General features: G+C 31.3%; 4 protein-coding genes and 4 pseudogenes across 8 annotated transcripts, besides 7 other annotated features; 5 read left to right on the top strand and 3 right to left on the bottom strand.

Moving 5' to 3' along the window:
* Positions 1-39: 39 nt before the first annotated feature.
* TVAGG3_1012760 (integrase core domain containing protein family) lies at positions 40-1,644 on the top strand (the record flags this gene model as incomplete). The annotated part of the gene is made up of 1 exon (XM_051254584.1): positions 40-1,644. The coding sequence occupies one exon, from the start codon at positions 40-42 to the stop codon at positions 1,642-1,644; it is 1,605 nt and encodes a 534-aa protein (XP_051080158.1).
* Positions 40-6,129: a mobile genetic element.
* On the top strand, positions 1,664-1,984 carry TVAGG3_1012780 (uncharacterized protein; the record flags this gene model as incomplete). The annotated part of the gene is made up of 1 exon (XM_001579532.1): positions 1,664-1,984. The coding sequence occupies one exon, from the start codon at positions 1,664-1,666 to the stop codon at positions 1,982-1,984; it is 321 nt and encodes a 106-aa protein (XP_001579582.1).
* On the bottom strand, positions 2,659-4,806 carry TVAGG3_1012790 (uncharacterized protein; the record flags this gene model as incomplete). The annotated part of the gene is made up of 1 exon (XM_051254585.1): positions 2,659-4,806. The coding sequence occupies one exon, from the start codon at positions 4,804-4,806 to the stop codon at positions 2,659-2,661; it is 2,148 nt and encodes a 715-aa protein (XP_051080159.1).
* A 1,559-nt stretch (positions 6,130-7,688) lies between the features above and the next one.
* Positions 7,689-7,716: a terminal%2Cinverted (terminal inverted repeat of Mariner transposon ID:TVAGG3_1012800).
* Positions 7,689-8,989: a mobile genetic element.
* TVAGG3_1012810 lies at positions 7,785-8,909 on the top strand (annotated as a pseudogene). Its single transcript has one exon. A coding segment is annotated over exon 1 (1,125 nt).
* Positions 8,962-8,989: a terminal%2Cinverted (terminal inverted repeat of Mariner transposon ID:TVAGG3_1012800).
* Positions 8,990-9,319: 330 nt separating this feature from the next.
* Positions 9,320-10,219, top strand: TVAGG3_1012820 (uncharacterized protein; the record flags this gene model as incomplete). Its single annotated transcript, XM_051254586.1, has 1 exon — positions 9,320-10,219. The coding sequence occupies one exon, from the start codon at positions 9,320-9,322 to the stop codon at positions 10,217-10,219; it is 900 nt and encodes a 299-aa protein (XP_051080160.1).
* A 32-nt stretch (positions 10,220-10,251) lies between these two features.
* On the top strand, positions 10,252-10,919 carry TVAGG3_1012830 (annotated as a pseudogene). Its single transcript has one exon. A coding segment is annotated over exon 1 (668 nt).
* A 141-nt stretch (positions 10,920-11,060) lies between these two features.
* Positions 11,061-11,088: a terminal%2Cinverted (terminal inverted repeat of Mariner transposon ID:TVAGG3_1012840).
* Positions 11,061-12,362: a mobile genetic element.
* On the bottom strand, positions 11,141-12,266 carry TVAGG3_1012850 (annotated as a pseudogene). The gene has a single exon. A coding segment is annotated over exon 1 (1,126 nt).
* Positions 12,335-12,362: a terminal%2Cinverted (terminal inverted repeat of Mariner transposon ID:TVAGG3_1012840).
* Positions 12,363-12,926: 564 nt separating this feature from the next.
* Positions 12,927-14,565, bottom strand: TVAGG3_1012870 (annotated as a pseudogene). Its single transcript has one exon. A coding segment is annotated over exon 1 (1,639 nt).
* Positions 14,566-15,568: the final 1,003 nt, after the last annotated feature.

The raw sequence follows: 15,568 nt of genomic DNA on the forward strand, positions 1-15,568 counted from the left end.
GGTGGGCACCCTTAAAACATTTATTTTATTTTTATATAAATGGATAATGCAGATTTAGAAAATTTAATTGATGATTTAGTACTTTATCAAAATTTTCTTAATTATTATGAATTAAAATCATATCTCCAAAAACATAATAACAATATAACGGGTGATGATATGGATTATTATTATCCGTATTATAAAAATGAAATTTTGAAATATCATGATAAAATAATTTCTAAAATTAAAGACAAAATTAAAAATAATGAATATACAAAGGGAAAAACTAAATCACAACTTAAACAATTGAATGATTTCAAAAATAAAGTATTAACAGAAGAAGATATTGATGAATTATATAAATTATATAATCCTGAGCCGCAAAAGCCAAAGGAACAAAAGCCAAAGAAGAAAAAGCTGAAAACAACACCAAAAGAGAAAGTAGCAAATGTTCAACAGCTAAAGGTGCAAAACGCCCAGGTCCTTCAGACCATAAATGATGCACAAGCTTTAATTTATGATTCATTAGTTAAACCATATTCAGCCCGACTTTTAAATGAAGATCAACTTTTGGAATTCATCCTTCAACATAAACTCGAAGCGGGAAAGCATATCAAACCTTTATATACAGCATATTTAAAACAAATGAATAGAATACATCCAGAATTAATGAAAGGAAAATCAACAACAAAAACTTCATCATCCAAAATCAAAGTAGATAAAATTAAACCACTTGCAACACCAAAACCTCCAACGACAGTACCTCCAACGGTAGTACCTCCTCCTTCAGTTAATCCTTCATCATTCACTTTATTATATCCATTTCAAACATTAAAGAAGCAAAAAGATTTTAAAAAGGATTTCAAGATATTAAATAAACCAACTGACCCAAAAATTCAACCGTTAAAGGAAAAATTTAGTCGCCCTTCATTTGCACCATATCCATATTCATACGAAATCGATCATTTAGAATATTCAAAAGGAAACGTTACTTATTTATTTGCCATTAACATTAACACTAGATATTTATATTGCATTCCAGTGAAAGGGAAAACAGAACAGGAAACAAGAAGAGCTATTCAATACTTACTAGATCATGAAAGAGTAGATAATATAAGGAGTGATGGTGATAAAGGATTTCAGGCAGCTATGGCTCATTATTTCCCACAAATTAATTTTTACTTCTCATCTTCTCCATATACGTTTCATAATAAAATAGTTGATGCGGTAATGAGAACTCTTAGAGATGCGTTAGGTGTTAACGGTCGGATATACTGGGATGGAAATCATGACTCCATCATACAGCAGTTAGTATATTATTACAATAATACATGGCATAGAACTATAAACATGAAACCGGTGGAAATGAAAAATGATATTTCAAAAGAATGGGAATATATTAGAAAGCAAATGGAAAGGTTAAATGATGTTAAACGTGAACAAATTAATTCGGGGCTCATGAATTTTAAACAAGGGGATAAAGTTTTGATTCATCTCGATTATGGAAAAACTGATAAATCAATGACAAAAAGAAGACGAAGATTTGACACAATAGCTGAATTTGTTAGATATATTAACGGCAATGCATTAGTTGAAGTTGACAATAAATTAATAGAAATTCCGATTTATTTTATTACTCCATTATATTTAAATAATATTTAATTTTTTTATTTCGTAAGAAATGAGTGACAACAAAGCAGCCAAGAGTCCTGATTCAATTAAGATTCAGAGTCCAGACAATGAATATAAAAAGAAACTAAACAGAATTAAATCAAAAATATGCTATTACAAAAAGAAGCCGCAATGCGGTGGGGCTGATGCCCATAAAACTAAAGTAATTGAGAATGATAAAGAGAGGAAAGAAATAATCGAAAAATTAGAAACTTACCGTTCAATCCTTAAACTGAGTGAAGCAAAAATAAAAGAATTTAATAGAATAAATAAATTGATTGGAAGAGATGAATTTAATAAAGATGAATTTTTAAACTCAATCCAAATTTAATTTTTATTCCTCTTCGACAACGTCTCTTCGAGACGCCGAACCCTTCTGGGTTCTTCTTTCCATCATTACTGCATAACCGCATCTTCTCGGTTTTCGTGGTTTGTTGTTTTTAATTCCTTCTTGCATCATTTTTATCATTTCCTCCCTTGTTATGATTCGTGGTAAATTTTGAGCTTGTGGGGTATCCATTTATATAAAAATAAAATTTTGTTATCAGTTATTTTATCATCATTTTATTAAGTTCATCTTTAGTTAATTTGAATGATAAGAAAAATTATTTTTGAATAACTGAAGGTGTCACTACGTCACCATGTGTCACCTGGTTAATTAACTTCTCTTAAAATTACTGACAACATGACATTTAGACAACAGGTACGAAAGGAGGAAGGCATTTATGAATTATTTTTGAATAACTGAAGGTGTCACTACGTCACCATGTGTCACCTGGTTAATTAACTTCTCTTAAAATTACTGACAACATGACATTTAGACAACAGGTACGAAAGGAGGAAGGCATTTATGAATTATTTTTGAATAACTGAAGGTGTCACTACGTCACCATGTGTCACCTGGTTAATTAACTTCTTTTAAAAAGTGTGACAACATGACATTTAGACAACAGCAAAGGTGGAAAGCAAAAATAAATTCCAATCATACTTTATACTGCAAGACCTTCAGGTCTCGCCGCTTAGCGGCTCATTTACAGGTATTTCATCGTCAGTAAATGAATCCTCATTATCGTTTGGTTCAACCTGTTTATATAATCCTTTCATTTCTTCTTTCAAAACATAACACCATGTCTGTTTACCATCTATTTTTCTTTGTTTCCTTTCACATTTATCCTTAATGCTCATTTGAAAATTTTTGTCTTTCATGTCTGATGGTTTGCAGAATAGAGCATTTTTACACGTCATACCTGCACACAATTCATCATAATGTGTATTTATCCATTCATCTAAAGGATTTGTTGATAATTCTATTAAATCTTGTTTGGCTTCAGTCATCGGTATGATTCGTACATTAAATGATGAAAGGTCATATTGCATAAAATACGTCAGTAAATTATCATAAAATTCCTTTGTGCATGAATCCATTAAATTCTTGAAGTAATCAAATTGACCCTTAAATTTACCATTAACTCTTAAAACTACGTATCTTCTGTCTCCAACTTCAATTTTGACAGAGTAGACGTTATTAGTTACGAAAATGAAGTTTGCAACGTTCTGAGCAGTTCTTCTGGGTTGATTCTTTTCATTAATTCTAATCTCATTATCCGTAATAATTGATTTCAAAGCGTTGAAGTTTGCGAGTCTGTCTTCACCTACATTCTTGAGTTCATTAAGTACAAGAAACATTTTATTCTCAACTACTGAATTGAAATTACCCGTTAGCTCACTTATTTCAGTAATGTTTTTACATGAATAACCAGCGAGAAGTTCAGAAATAATGTCTGTAAATCTGTTTTTACCTGTTCCCTGAAGTCCTTTCAAAATAATTGCTGTTTCATTCTTGATTCCAGGATGTTGAATCATTGATGCAATCCAGCCGAGTAGGTATTTATACACTTCATCGTTATTATCACAAATGGCTTCTTTAATGAAATTCATAAACATCTCAATTTTTGAGTAATCGGGCTTTTCGAGAACGTTGTATTTATAACCCTGAAACGTTGAGAAAACATCTGGAGAATCAGATTTAAAGCAAACACCCTTAACAGTTAATGAGGATAATTGATTTAGTAGTACGTCCCATGCTGTTATTGTTTTACCTTCTTCTTTAAATAATTTAATCATTTTGAGTGACTCTTTCATGTTTGATTGAAGAACGAATGATATTTGATTCATTTTATCGTGTATGTTGTAATCTTTCTGAATGAAATATTTGTTTCCACAATCTACAAAACGGATTACACGTGATAAATCCTCAATTACTTCAGAACTGTTTTTATACTGATGACTTTCAGCCTTGCGTCTAATATCTGTTATCAAGAATGAATCATCAAGTTTTATATCAAATGTTATTTTTGGCTTACGTAATAAAGGTAAAACGTATTCATCATAATATTCCTTTTGATATAGTTTTAGAATCTTCACTAAAACAAATGGAGAAGTCATTAAATGTGCATATCTACTACGTGCTTTTTCAAAATTACTTTTTGCATTTTCAGTTAAGCTGCAGAAGTTATAAACGTTATCGTATGCTTCATTAATCAAATGATTAGGTAACGAATTAATAGCTTGAAACAGTGTGAATAATGTTATTTCTTTTTCTAAATTCATGTTTCCACTGTCATTATGTACTTCAAAATCACTGATGCCATCAACTATGCTCTGGGCAAGTTTATCGTCAATGTTTACATCTTTGTTTTCATTCATGATAGTCTTTATTTCTTCGTTCTTCTGTTCAACTCTTACCTTAATATTCAAATCATTTAATATATCATTCACTGTTCTAGTTAATGTTGAATCATAACTTCCACGAATGAATGAGTATGTTTTGATTGGTTCTGTTGCATTCTTGCGAACTCTTGAATCAGCCATAACTACTAAAGAACGCTTTGAATCATCCATTGAAGTCATGATATCGATATCATAATCATTGCAGGAATAACATTTAATCATTCTGTTCGAAACTGCATAGAAGAAATTAGTGTTACAATAAATGTGAAGACCTCCTGAAGCGGTTTTAACAATAACATCTTTATCCGAAAGTTTTGATAAAATATCTTTTCTAACTGTTTCTTTAAGTTCATCATTGTACGATTTATTGATATCAACATCTATAATCGTTAAATTCGAAATTTTATTTACTAATAAAGCCATACCAGTTTTCCTTCCTCTTCCTCCATCATGTTTGAGGTAGTTATGTAAATCAATCTTGTTTTCACCAATTCTTTCGTTGAGGGTTTTAGTTTCTGCCGTAACTAATTCCTCAGCTAATGAATCAATAACTTTTTCATCAGAAACGATATAGTTGCTGTTGTTGTTTGTTGCTGTCATTTATATAGGAATAAAAAAATAAAAATAATTTTAAAACTAACTTTATTTTTGGACTGCATCAAATTTCCGGGACTGTTGTCAAAATGTCATGTTGTCACACTTTTTCAGAGAAGTTAATTAACCTGGTGACACATGGTGACCTGGTGACACCTTCAGTTATTCAAAAATAATTAATTATTGAATAACCTGAAACCATTAACGTAAACATAAACGATAAAATTTATTTCCAGGACTGTTGTCAAAATGTCATGTTGTCACACTTTTTCAGAGAAGTTAATTAACCTGGTGACACATGGTGACCTGGTGACACCTTCAGTTATTCAAAAATAATTAATTATTGAATAACCTAAAAACATTTACGAAAAAATATATTTCTGCAGTTCATCCATTACTTCATTACCTAATTAATTACAGACATAAAATATATTTAGTTCATTCAATGAACGCGGTACCATGCGAATATAGTCACAAATGGTGGCATGTAATCTTTACCCAAGCCTGTTGGATTTGTTGTGAAAGTGTGTGAATGATTTCCTCCCGGTTCAGTTGGTCGAAAAATCTTTTTTGCTGCATTGTTATAAGATGGAGATAAAACATCATTGCCAGTTTTATATTCTGAGTTGTATAATGGGTGGTCTCTTAATGAGTGGCTATGGTCGCCAGAAAAGTTTGTCGTTCCTGTATGAGTGTGTGGGGGTAAGTTTGCTTCTTTAATTTTCTTCGAACCTCCTGTTTGCTTTGAATATCTAGCACAGTATAAGAATTTATCTACAATCTGCTTCCACGTACCAAAACCCAGAAATGTTGCTGGATTTGTTGAATTCATTGACGTATAATAGAACCAACAGGATATAATGTTTGAAGTATTTCATTTTTCATGCTTGTAATCACATCATTTACTTCCGACTTCTTTGCATAATTTTCATCAACATAAGTTTTATCTGCTTTAAGGTCTAAACATCCTGAAACCCATCCTGTATCAGCTTTAACTTTAAAAGTCTCCGATGTCCATTCATGATACCATTCAACCTTTTCTTTAATTTCATTATCTTTTTCATCAACATAAGTTTTATCTGCTTTAAGGTCTAAACATCCTGAAACCCATCCTGTATCAGCTTTAACTTTAAAAGTCTCCGATGTCCATTCATGATACCATTCAACCTTTTCTTTAATTTCATTATCTTTTTCATCAACATAAACCAAATTTGCCTTCTTATTTAATTCACTATCCACATATTCCTTATCCACATTCTTCATTATGTCGTTTAGGAAACCTTCTATGAATTCCTCATTTAAATTAAATCTTCCAATCTTCAAAACTTTAGGAAATGCATTTAATGCGTAATATCTCTGTTCTTCTGGTGGAATTGATGTTATATCATCCGTTATTCCTTTAATTTTTGAATTCATAAATAAAATTTCTTTTATATTTGATATCACTGCACCACCTTTGCAAACAAATTCGAAATGGTCATTTTTCAATACTATCTCCAAATCTCCATATTTCAACCTTTGCGTTTGTTCTGCCGTCTTTGAATTATATGCATATATGGCGTATGTAATGGTCTGAAGGACCTGGGTGCTTTGCGCCTTAAGTTGCTGTTGTTTAATCATTTATTACGATTTAAAAATAAATATTTAATCCGTTATCTCATCAGCTATTTTCTCTATTTGAAATTGCCATAATATTTCATTCATAAATTCTAAATCACAATCAAATAGGTCAGCTATTCTAAATTTAATATTTGATAAATCTTTTGAATGAAGAATAAATGAATTCCCGGATAATTGAAACAGATATGATAAAGAAAATGTGTTTAAGTTGATGGATAAAATGTTTTGTATTGATGGGTAAGAGTTAGGGTCTAATGTTTGATGTGAAAATCTCATTGGGGTATTAACTTTATCACATTTGATTAAAATGAAATTGGAACCAGTGTCAGAATACAAAACATCCCCAACATCTTTTTCAAAATTTAATATCCCCAACAATGAACGAAGATGAGGAGTACAAAATTTAATTTTCAGCGGGAATTTAATAAGGTTATTTATTTCATCAAGTTCAAAAAGTTTATCAGGTTTTGATTTAAAATTTTCTTCATACCATACGATAAATGATTCATTTAAATAACTTAAAATCATGTTAATATCCCATTTCGCTATCACATTATTTATATACATATCATACGTTTTTTCAAGGTCATCTTTAATAAATGATATATAATCTGAAGGGTCTAAAAGAATGGGATTAAATTTACCACTCACAGAAACGAGAGTAACATTATAAATTCCGCTAACTGTTAAATTTAATTCACAGCTATTATTCAAAATAATATTGATAATTGACATTTTTATTACGATTAAAAATATGGTAAAGCGTTATTTTCCAGTGATAAATAAAACTAGAATAAGATTACCTCAAGAATTCATAAATTCAACGAATAAGAAATTCATTCATGTTATAAATTTTAGTGTTTTCAGAAAATATGAGTCAGTGTCATATTCATCAACAGGTTATATTTCACTTCATTCAAATTTAGTTCAATCAAACCCATATAATGACCATTTCATAAGATTTTCAGATGGTATTAAAAATGTAATTGATAGATTAAAATATGAACAGATTGACAATATCGAATTTTTGGAATTTTGGTTTAAATATCCCGATGGAAAAAAGATTGAAGTTAAAGATAAAGCTGATACTATAGGGTGTCCAAAGGTGCGTTTAGCACAGCGCTCTATATGAGACTATTAAAGGAGATATATGCTGATTATAAATATATAATAAAAAATATGAATATATGTATATGATGAGTATGTTGTATTTTGGCGCCATGCCGGGATATAAAATGAATTTTGAGACAAGAGGCGGTTTCGCGGGAAATTTTGGCGGGATTTTTTTCATTTTTTTAATGAATCATAAAGAAAACATCCTCGCTCTTGCAAAAAAATGCAAAGACTGTAAAAAAATCTACGAGACATTGGTAAAATGCTTCGGTATGGATGCTCCTAGCTATTCCACTGTAACGTATCATGTTAGGATGTATCACCTCATGAACAAAAAGGCGCCCATCATAAAAATTGACAAAAATCGCCGGATCAAAGAAAAATCAAAGCAATTCTTCAAGCGCTAGATGAAGACCCAAGAGCATCACTCAGAAGGATAGAGGAGATGACAAAGATACCAAGTACAACAGTCAGTTATTATCTGCACAATTATTTGAACTACAAACTAGCGTATACACGTTGGGTTCCGCACAACCTTAATTCAGTTCAAAAAAAATCTAGAGTCCAATCTTCGAAAGAGCTCCTCTCTATATTGGGTGCGTATCAATCCAAGAAGTTTCGCTTTTTAGTAACAGGGGACGAGTCTTGGTTTCAATATGCAACAGAAGCCAAAATCATGTGGATCCCGAAGGATGAAAATCCGCAAACATTCCCGAAGAAAAAAATTGACACACCAATGATGATGTTGTCGGTTTTTTGGGGCGTGAATGGCATCATCGCAATTGATATTCTTCAAAAACTAATACGATGAATGCTCAGTATCTAATTGACAATGTTCTTACTCAAATTATCAATTCTGATGAATTTGAGAAATCCAAACAACAAAAACAAAAGTTTGCAATTCATTTTGATAATTCAAGAGTTCACAAAAGTCATAAGGTAATGAATTACTTGGTGGAAAACAATGTCAAAGTTGTTCCAAACCCAATTTATTCACCTGATATTGCACCCTCTGACTTTATTTATTCGGCACGCTAAAAAAGAGAGCTGAAGGACGCGAATTCGCGAGTCCAGATGATCTTGAAAATTTTGTAAGAGAGCAATTTGAGCAATTTTCTCATGATGATTTAAAGCGTGTCTTTCAAGCCTGGATCGATCGCTGCGAACGCGTGATTGAATCCAATGGTGATTATATTTAAATAAACTTTATATATATGTAACTTGTTTATTTCTATTCGCAGTATTCAGGTTTGTGCTAAACACACCTTTGGACACCCTATAATAACAAATGAGAAATCATATTTTAATCAGTTATTAACTCAATGTCGACACATTCAGTGTTCATTCTTTATGGCTGTTCAATATTTCAAAGCATTAAGCACAAACATTAAATCAAATCTATCAACACTTTTCATTTTCAGTGGGTTTAGTCGTCAACAGTTGAACGTTATGCTTTATCAAGTGAATTTACCAATGAGCATTAATGAACTTTACACACAATATCAGCAATTAGGTGAACATGGAAAAATAATAGTTGATTTAAATAAAGGAAGTGTTAAATTTGATTAACTTTTTATAATTAATTTTTATTTTTTATTTATAATTAAACATGACAGAAATGGCAAATCTTCTACAGGTGCCATTAAAACAAGGAACAAACAAAAAGGGTGCATATAATAGAACTATGAAAGTTCCTGATGGAATGAAAGAATTAGTTCATATTGTTGCTGGTCTTCAAAAAGATGTTAAACAAATGAGAAACGTTTTAACATTACCGGAAGCTCAAGCATATGCCAAACGTCAAGGTCCAAATTGGGAAGCACACGAAGCAGACATTACGGGTCCAAATGGAAAACCTGATGGTATAAATGAAGTTTTCGTTACTGATGGTCAAGGTAATATTAAAGTCATAAATGGTTACAAATTAACTATAACTGATTATCCTAAACGTAAAGCATATAATGAACGTTATCCTATGCAATTTGATGAAAATGGAAAAGCTGTTAAACAATACATTGGAGAAGGTGAAAATGGTCCAATTAATTCATACCGTTATAATCCATATTCTTATTTCAATGAAGAATTAAATGCTATTGAAGAGGGACCGGATGGATTACCACGATATTCTAACCAGTTTGATGGTCAATATGCAAATATTAGACCCAAAATTTCAGCTAAGAAATTCTTTAAAGTTGCTTTATTCGATCCAGTTTTCGCAAATGTTAAAGATGAACTTAAACATCAATTCCAACCAATTATAGTAGCAAGAATTGCATCAGGTGCTTTATCTCAGGCATTCAAAGATTTAATTAAGAAACCATTATATCAGCAAAGAGGTTTAACTTATGATTTAATTAAGGAATCAGATAAAAGAAAATTTGAGAAATCAGATGATTATAAGAATGCAATTAATGAATATATTAGGTCTATTAATTACAATGAACCAGCTAAAAATCAACTTCAAAAACAAATACAGGGAATAATAGATTCAAAACTTCCAGCAAAATAAAAGTTTAAATATATTTTTTTATTCGATTATAAATGAGAAGACGTTTCACTAGTCAAAAGAACACTAACGCAAAAGCAGAGATTACGGTTGGTTATAACGTAAATGATGATAAATCACGAATTATTCAAAATGTTAAAGTTAATGTTAGCCCTGAATTAACGAGGTCAGCAACTCAACCAAATTTATTAACTCGTGACTTACCGAAAAAGGAGGAGGAGCAAAATAAAGAAGATGGAGACCCAATCATTTTATCTGAACCCGGTAAAGAACCTGTTGAAATTCCCACTTATCCAACATACCCCCGCCTCTTTCATCAAACATCGAGAACCCATATAAAATAGACATTAATTCTGAATTAATGAAAATTTACCGTGATATAATAACTGATAATTATGATTCAATAATAAATTTAATTGATCAATCCGGTTTAATTATTTTACCTTATGAATCATTAATTCACATTATCGCCATTCTTTGTGATGTTCAAGATTCAGACGTTAAGATTCAATTTTTCATAGATGATGAGGTTTCATGCTGCGGAACAGTTGCAAAAATAAATCCTATAAAGGATATTAGCACAATTAAGATATCAAAGAACGGAACAACAACTGAACTTCATTTAACATATAATGATATTTATAATAAAATAGTTGATGAATATAAAATATCACTTGAAAAATTCTTTGTTAAGGCTATTTAATATTCAAGCATTAACATTATCGAATAATAATCCTTTGAATCATAATCAATAATAATTGACCTTTCACCAGTTTCTATCGTTTGTTTTATTTCTTTTTGTTTCCCACTATCCGGATCGGTCATTGTAATTGTTTTTGTTATATAGGGTGTCCAAAGGTGTGTTTAGCACAAACCTGAATACTGCGAATAGAAATAAACAAGTTACATATATATAAAGTTTATTTAAATATAATCACCATTGGATTCAATCACGCGTTCGCAGCGATCGATCCAGGCTTGAAAGACACGCTTTAAATCATCATGAGAAAATTGCTCAAATTGCTCTCTTACAAAATTTTCAAGATCATCTGGACTCGCGAATTCGCGTCCTTCAGCTCTCTTTTTAGCGTGCCGAATAAATAAAAGTCAGAGGGTGCAATATCAGGTGAATAAATTGGGTTTGGAACAACTTTGACATTGTTTTCCACCAAGTAATTCATTACCTTATGACTTTTGTGAACTCTTGAATTATCAAAATGAATTGCAAACTTTTGTTTTTGTTGTTTGGATTTCTCAAATTCATCAGAATTGATAATTTGAGTAAGAACATTGTCAATTAGATACTGAGCATTCATCGTATTAGGTTTTTGAAGAATATCAATTGCGATGATGCCATTCACGCCCCAAAAAACCGACAACATCATCATTGGTGTGTCAATTTTTTTCTTCGGGAATGTTTGCGGATTTTCATCCTTCGGGATCCACATGATTTTGGCTTCTGTTGCATATTGAAACCAAGACTCGTCCCCTGTTACTAAAAAGCGAAACTTCTTGGATTGATACGCACCCAATATAGAGAGGAGCTCTTTCGAAGATTGGACTCTAGATTTTTTTTGAACTGAATTAAGGTTGTGCGGAACCCAACGTGTATACGCTAGTTTGTAGTTCAAATAATTGTGCAGATAATAACTGACTGTTGTACTTGGTATCTTTGTCATCTCCTCTATCCTTCTGAGTGATGCTCTTGGGTCTTCATCTAGCGCTTGAAGAATTGCTTTGATTTTTCTTTGATCCGGCGATTTTTGTCAATTTTTATGATGGGCGCCTTTTTGTTCATGAGGTGATACATCCTAACATGATACGTTACAGTGGAATAGCTAGGAGCATCCATACCGAAGCATTTTACCAATGTCTCGTAGATTTTTTTACAGTCTTTGCATTTTTTTGCAAGAGCGAGGATGTTTTCTTTATGATTCATTAAAAAAATGAAAAAAATCCCGCCAAAATTTCCCGCGAAACCGCCTCTTGTCTCAAAATTCATTTTATATCCCGGCATGGCGCCAAAATACAACATACTCATCATATACATATATTCATATTTTTTATTATATATTTATAATCAGCATATATCTCCTTTAATAGTCTCATATAGAGCGCTGTGCTAAACGCACCTTTGGACACCCTATAGTTTTGATTTCACTGCATCATCTAGAAAAATGAGTGAATGCAAAAATTCTCTATCAAAATTTGAAATAGAAAGTGTTTCAAATAATTCATCCCGTTGTTTATCAATAATTTTATCCTCTAATCCTTGCTTCTTGATTGTATTATATAATTCTTTATACATTAAAAAGTTTTTTAAATAATCTTCTGCTTCTTCTTGTGATAAATAAATAATCGGAATTTTGATTAAATGCTTTAAAGATTCAAATGTATCATCTGAAGGTGAACCTGAACGGTTGATATAAATTAACACATGTGAATGGGGGGAAGTGTTAGCAATAATGATAATTTGTTTTAATATCGTTAATGTTTTACCTTTATTCTGTTTACCAATTGCTGCAGTGATTGAATTTAAGTAACATTCAGAATATGGAATTTTCATTAATTTTTCCTTAGATAGAGCATTTCTATTATCACTCAATGCTTCATTAATCATATCATCTATGTATGTATTATATACTCCTGCTAATTCTTCATAAGGGGTGTATGAATTTAAATCCATTTAATCAAAAATAAATTTATAATTTTAAACATTTCTATTCATCAATATTTCATCATATGAACTTCTATACTGTGGTGGTGTACCTGTTGGATGATATTTCAAACCTTCATCCGGTGTCCATGTCCAATATGTAGTCCTAGTAAACCAAACCTGAGGAGGATTTGTCACCTTTGAACAGTAAGTGTCATTTTCACCCTGAATGATTGGATAAGCTTTCACTTGTACTGTAACTTGTGAGTTGAAAGTTTCTAATCCATCAAAGAATATACCCGCTCCATCACGTTGAACTGGAATAGTGCATAAGAATGAAGTTTGGTCTTTCCATGTTCTAGCTAATGGCGTGCCATCATCTGCATTCAGTGGTCTAGTTAATGAGTCCTCGTATTCTTCTGTGCATTCATTCACTCCATCTAAATCAGAAGCTTGAAGCATACGTGTAAAGAATGTCGCCCACTGTGGTCATCGCTTGATCGGGGAAGTTTCTGGAATCTATAGTGACCTGAAGACCTCGAAGCATTGGATTTTCTAAAACTGTTCTTTGCATTGCATTCTTCGGAAATGCTAACACAACATCTGTAACATTATGAAGAGCGTATGAGAAATCTGAGCTAATACCTTCAGGAGTGATGCAACCTCCATTTAGTGAACGAACGTCAATATGTTGAGCTGGAATCATGAATGGATCTTCCTTACTGAATAAACGTGGTATTGCTTTAACTGATTCTTCAATTAAACCGTATCCTGGTGTAATGCATTTATCCTCTAAAACTTCCATCTTTGTGCATGAAATAATAACGTCATCAACTGTTGCGTCAGCAGATGTAGCGGCTAAGCTTGTAATTAATTTGGCAGGAAGTCCGATTTGTTGGAATTTGCGATCATATTTATAAACATGATTCATAATCTTTTCATAATTTTCATCAGTTATCTTTTCATAAACATAATTTTGTAAATCAGCAACTCTTAACGGGTCAACCTGACAAAATACTAAAGTATCCCTGAAAACATAATATTTAAGAATGATATCACCAAATGATTTAGGATAATCATCAAACGCCTGAAATGCTAACAAATCATTTACCGGAATAATCATATCAAAAGTGATATCAACTTCTTCATTTGCTTTCTTGAAAACTTCTGAAGGGTCAATATATTTACCACATACCGAGTTATCATATTTTTGAACATTATTATATAACGAATGAACAAACTTTTTAACTTTCCTTTCTGATTTTGGTTTATATGTTGCAAATGCGAAAGATTCACGGGCGCAATCCATCTGAAGATAACCGGCATCACCTCTTTCGGTTTCTACTTCTAATTGTTTAAAGCTTTGATTTGATGATTTGTAACCAACGAATAAACGCATGCATTTAAAAGCGGCATCACATGTGAAAGCTTTATTTGAAACTAGAGTTGCTTTAACTTTGCGTTTAATATATGTGTCACCTAATTGGTTCACATCATGAGCTGGGTTTGTAATTCTTAAATGAGTTTGTTTATCATCAAAATATGGAGCATCAGAGTCATAGCATGAACTTTCAAGTTCTCTATAATATCTTCTACCATCATTCTTTGCGAATATTTCATTTATCTTTTCGAATGAATGAAATACATTTCCATTAATCGGTTTAGTGTTTGGCACCAAATAGTTAGTCGTCATTTTATTAATAAATAAAAAATCAAAATTAAAAGATGAAAATGAATTTTTAATTTTAATGAAATAATCAACTATGGCTGCAGGTATATTTAAGAAACTGTGGGATAGAGTAAAAAGAGGAGCGAGTAAAGTTTGGGAAACATTGAAGAAGGGGGGCAAATTGGATATTTAAGAATAAAGAAGCAATTAGTGACGTTGCTGAATCAATAACACCAAAAGCTGCCCCAATAAGAGAAGTTTTAAATAAAGAAGAAAAAGTTTATCAAAGACTACAACCGATACTAAGATAAAAATAATATTTATTTATTTTTCCACTATCTACCTCCTATTTTATTAAGTATTCCTTCAGCTATTCCACCAATTGCGTTACCTGCTTGTGCTCCCATCGCCGGATTACCTGCTTTAGTACCTAATACTCCACCTATGATAGTTCCTGCCGTTTTCGCTACTGGTGCCAAAAAGTTTGCAATGGGTTTAATAATCTTTTTATGAACCCAACCCGCAGCTTTCTTAATTCCATCCCATAATTTTTTATAGAATCCTGCCGCCATTTCTTATTTAATATTAATTAAAAAAATATATTTCATCACTTATATTCTAATTTTTATTTAATGATAAATGAAACCGATTTTAAAAATAAATGAAACAGAGGAGGAAGAAATAAACGAAAGTGAAAATGTTCAACAAAAAATAAACGTTGTTAAACCAATTACTGAAATAAAAATTTTTTCATCTGTTGAAGAATTTAATGACTATTATGCTAATAATAAAAATTATTTGAAGAATTGACAACATGTAAATTGAATAAAATGTTTAAAGTTGATGGATTCAAAATTTCAAAAATAAAAGGAGTGGTTAGTTTGAAATCTATTCCTCAATCAAGAATCACCTCATTAATGAAAATAGATGATTTAACAAAAAGAATAGAAGAGATTGAAGAAAGAATGAATCAAATAATTGATATCATAAATTCAAATAATCATTAGTTTCTTAAAGTTCTATGTTG

Source organism: Trichomonas vaginalis, chromosome I (genome assembly GCF_026262505.1).
Source record: "Trichomonas vaginalis G3 chromosome I, whole genome shotgun sequence".
In the NCBI taxonomy this organism is placed as follows: Eukaryota; Parabasalia; order Trichomonadida; family Trichomonadidae; genus Trichomonas; species Trichomonas vaginalis.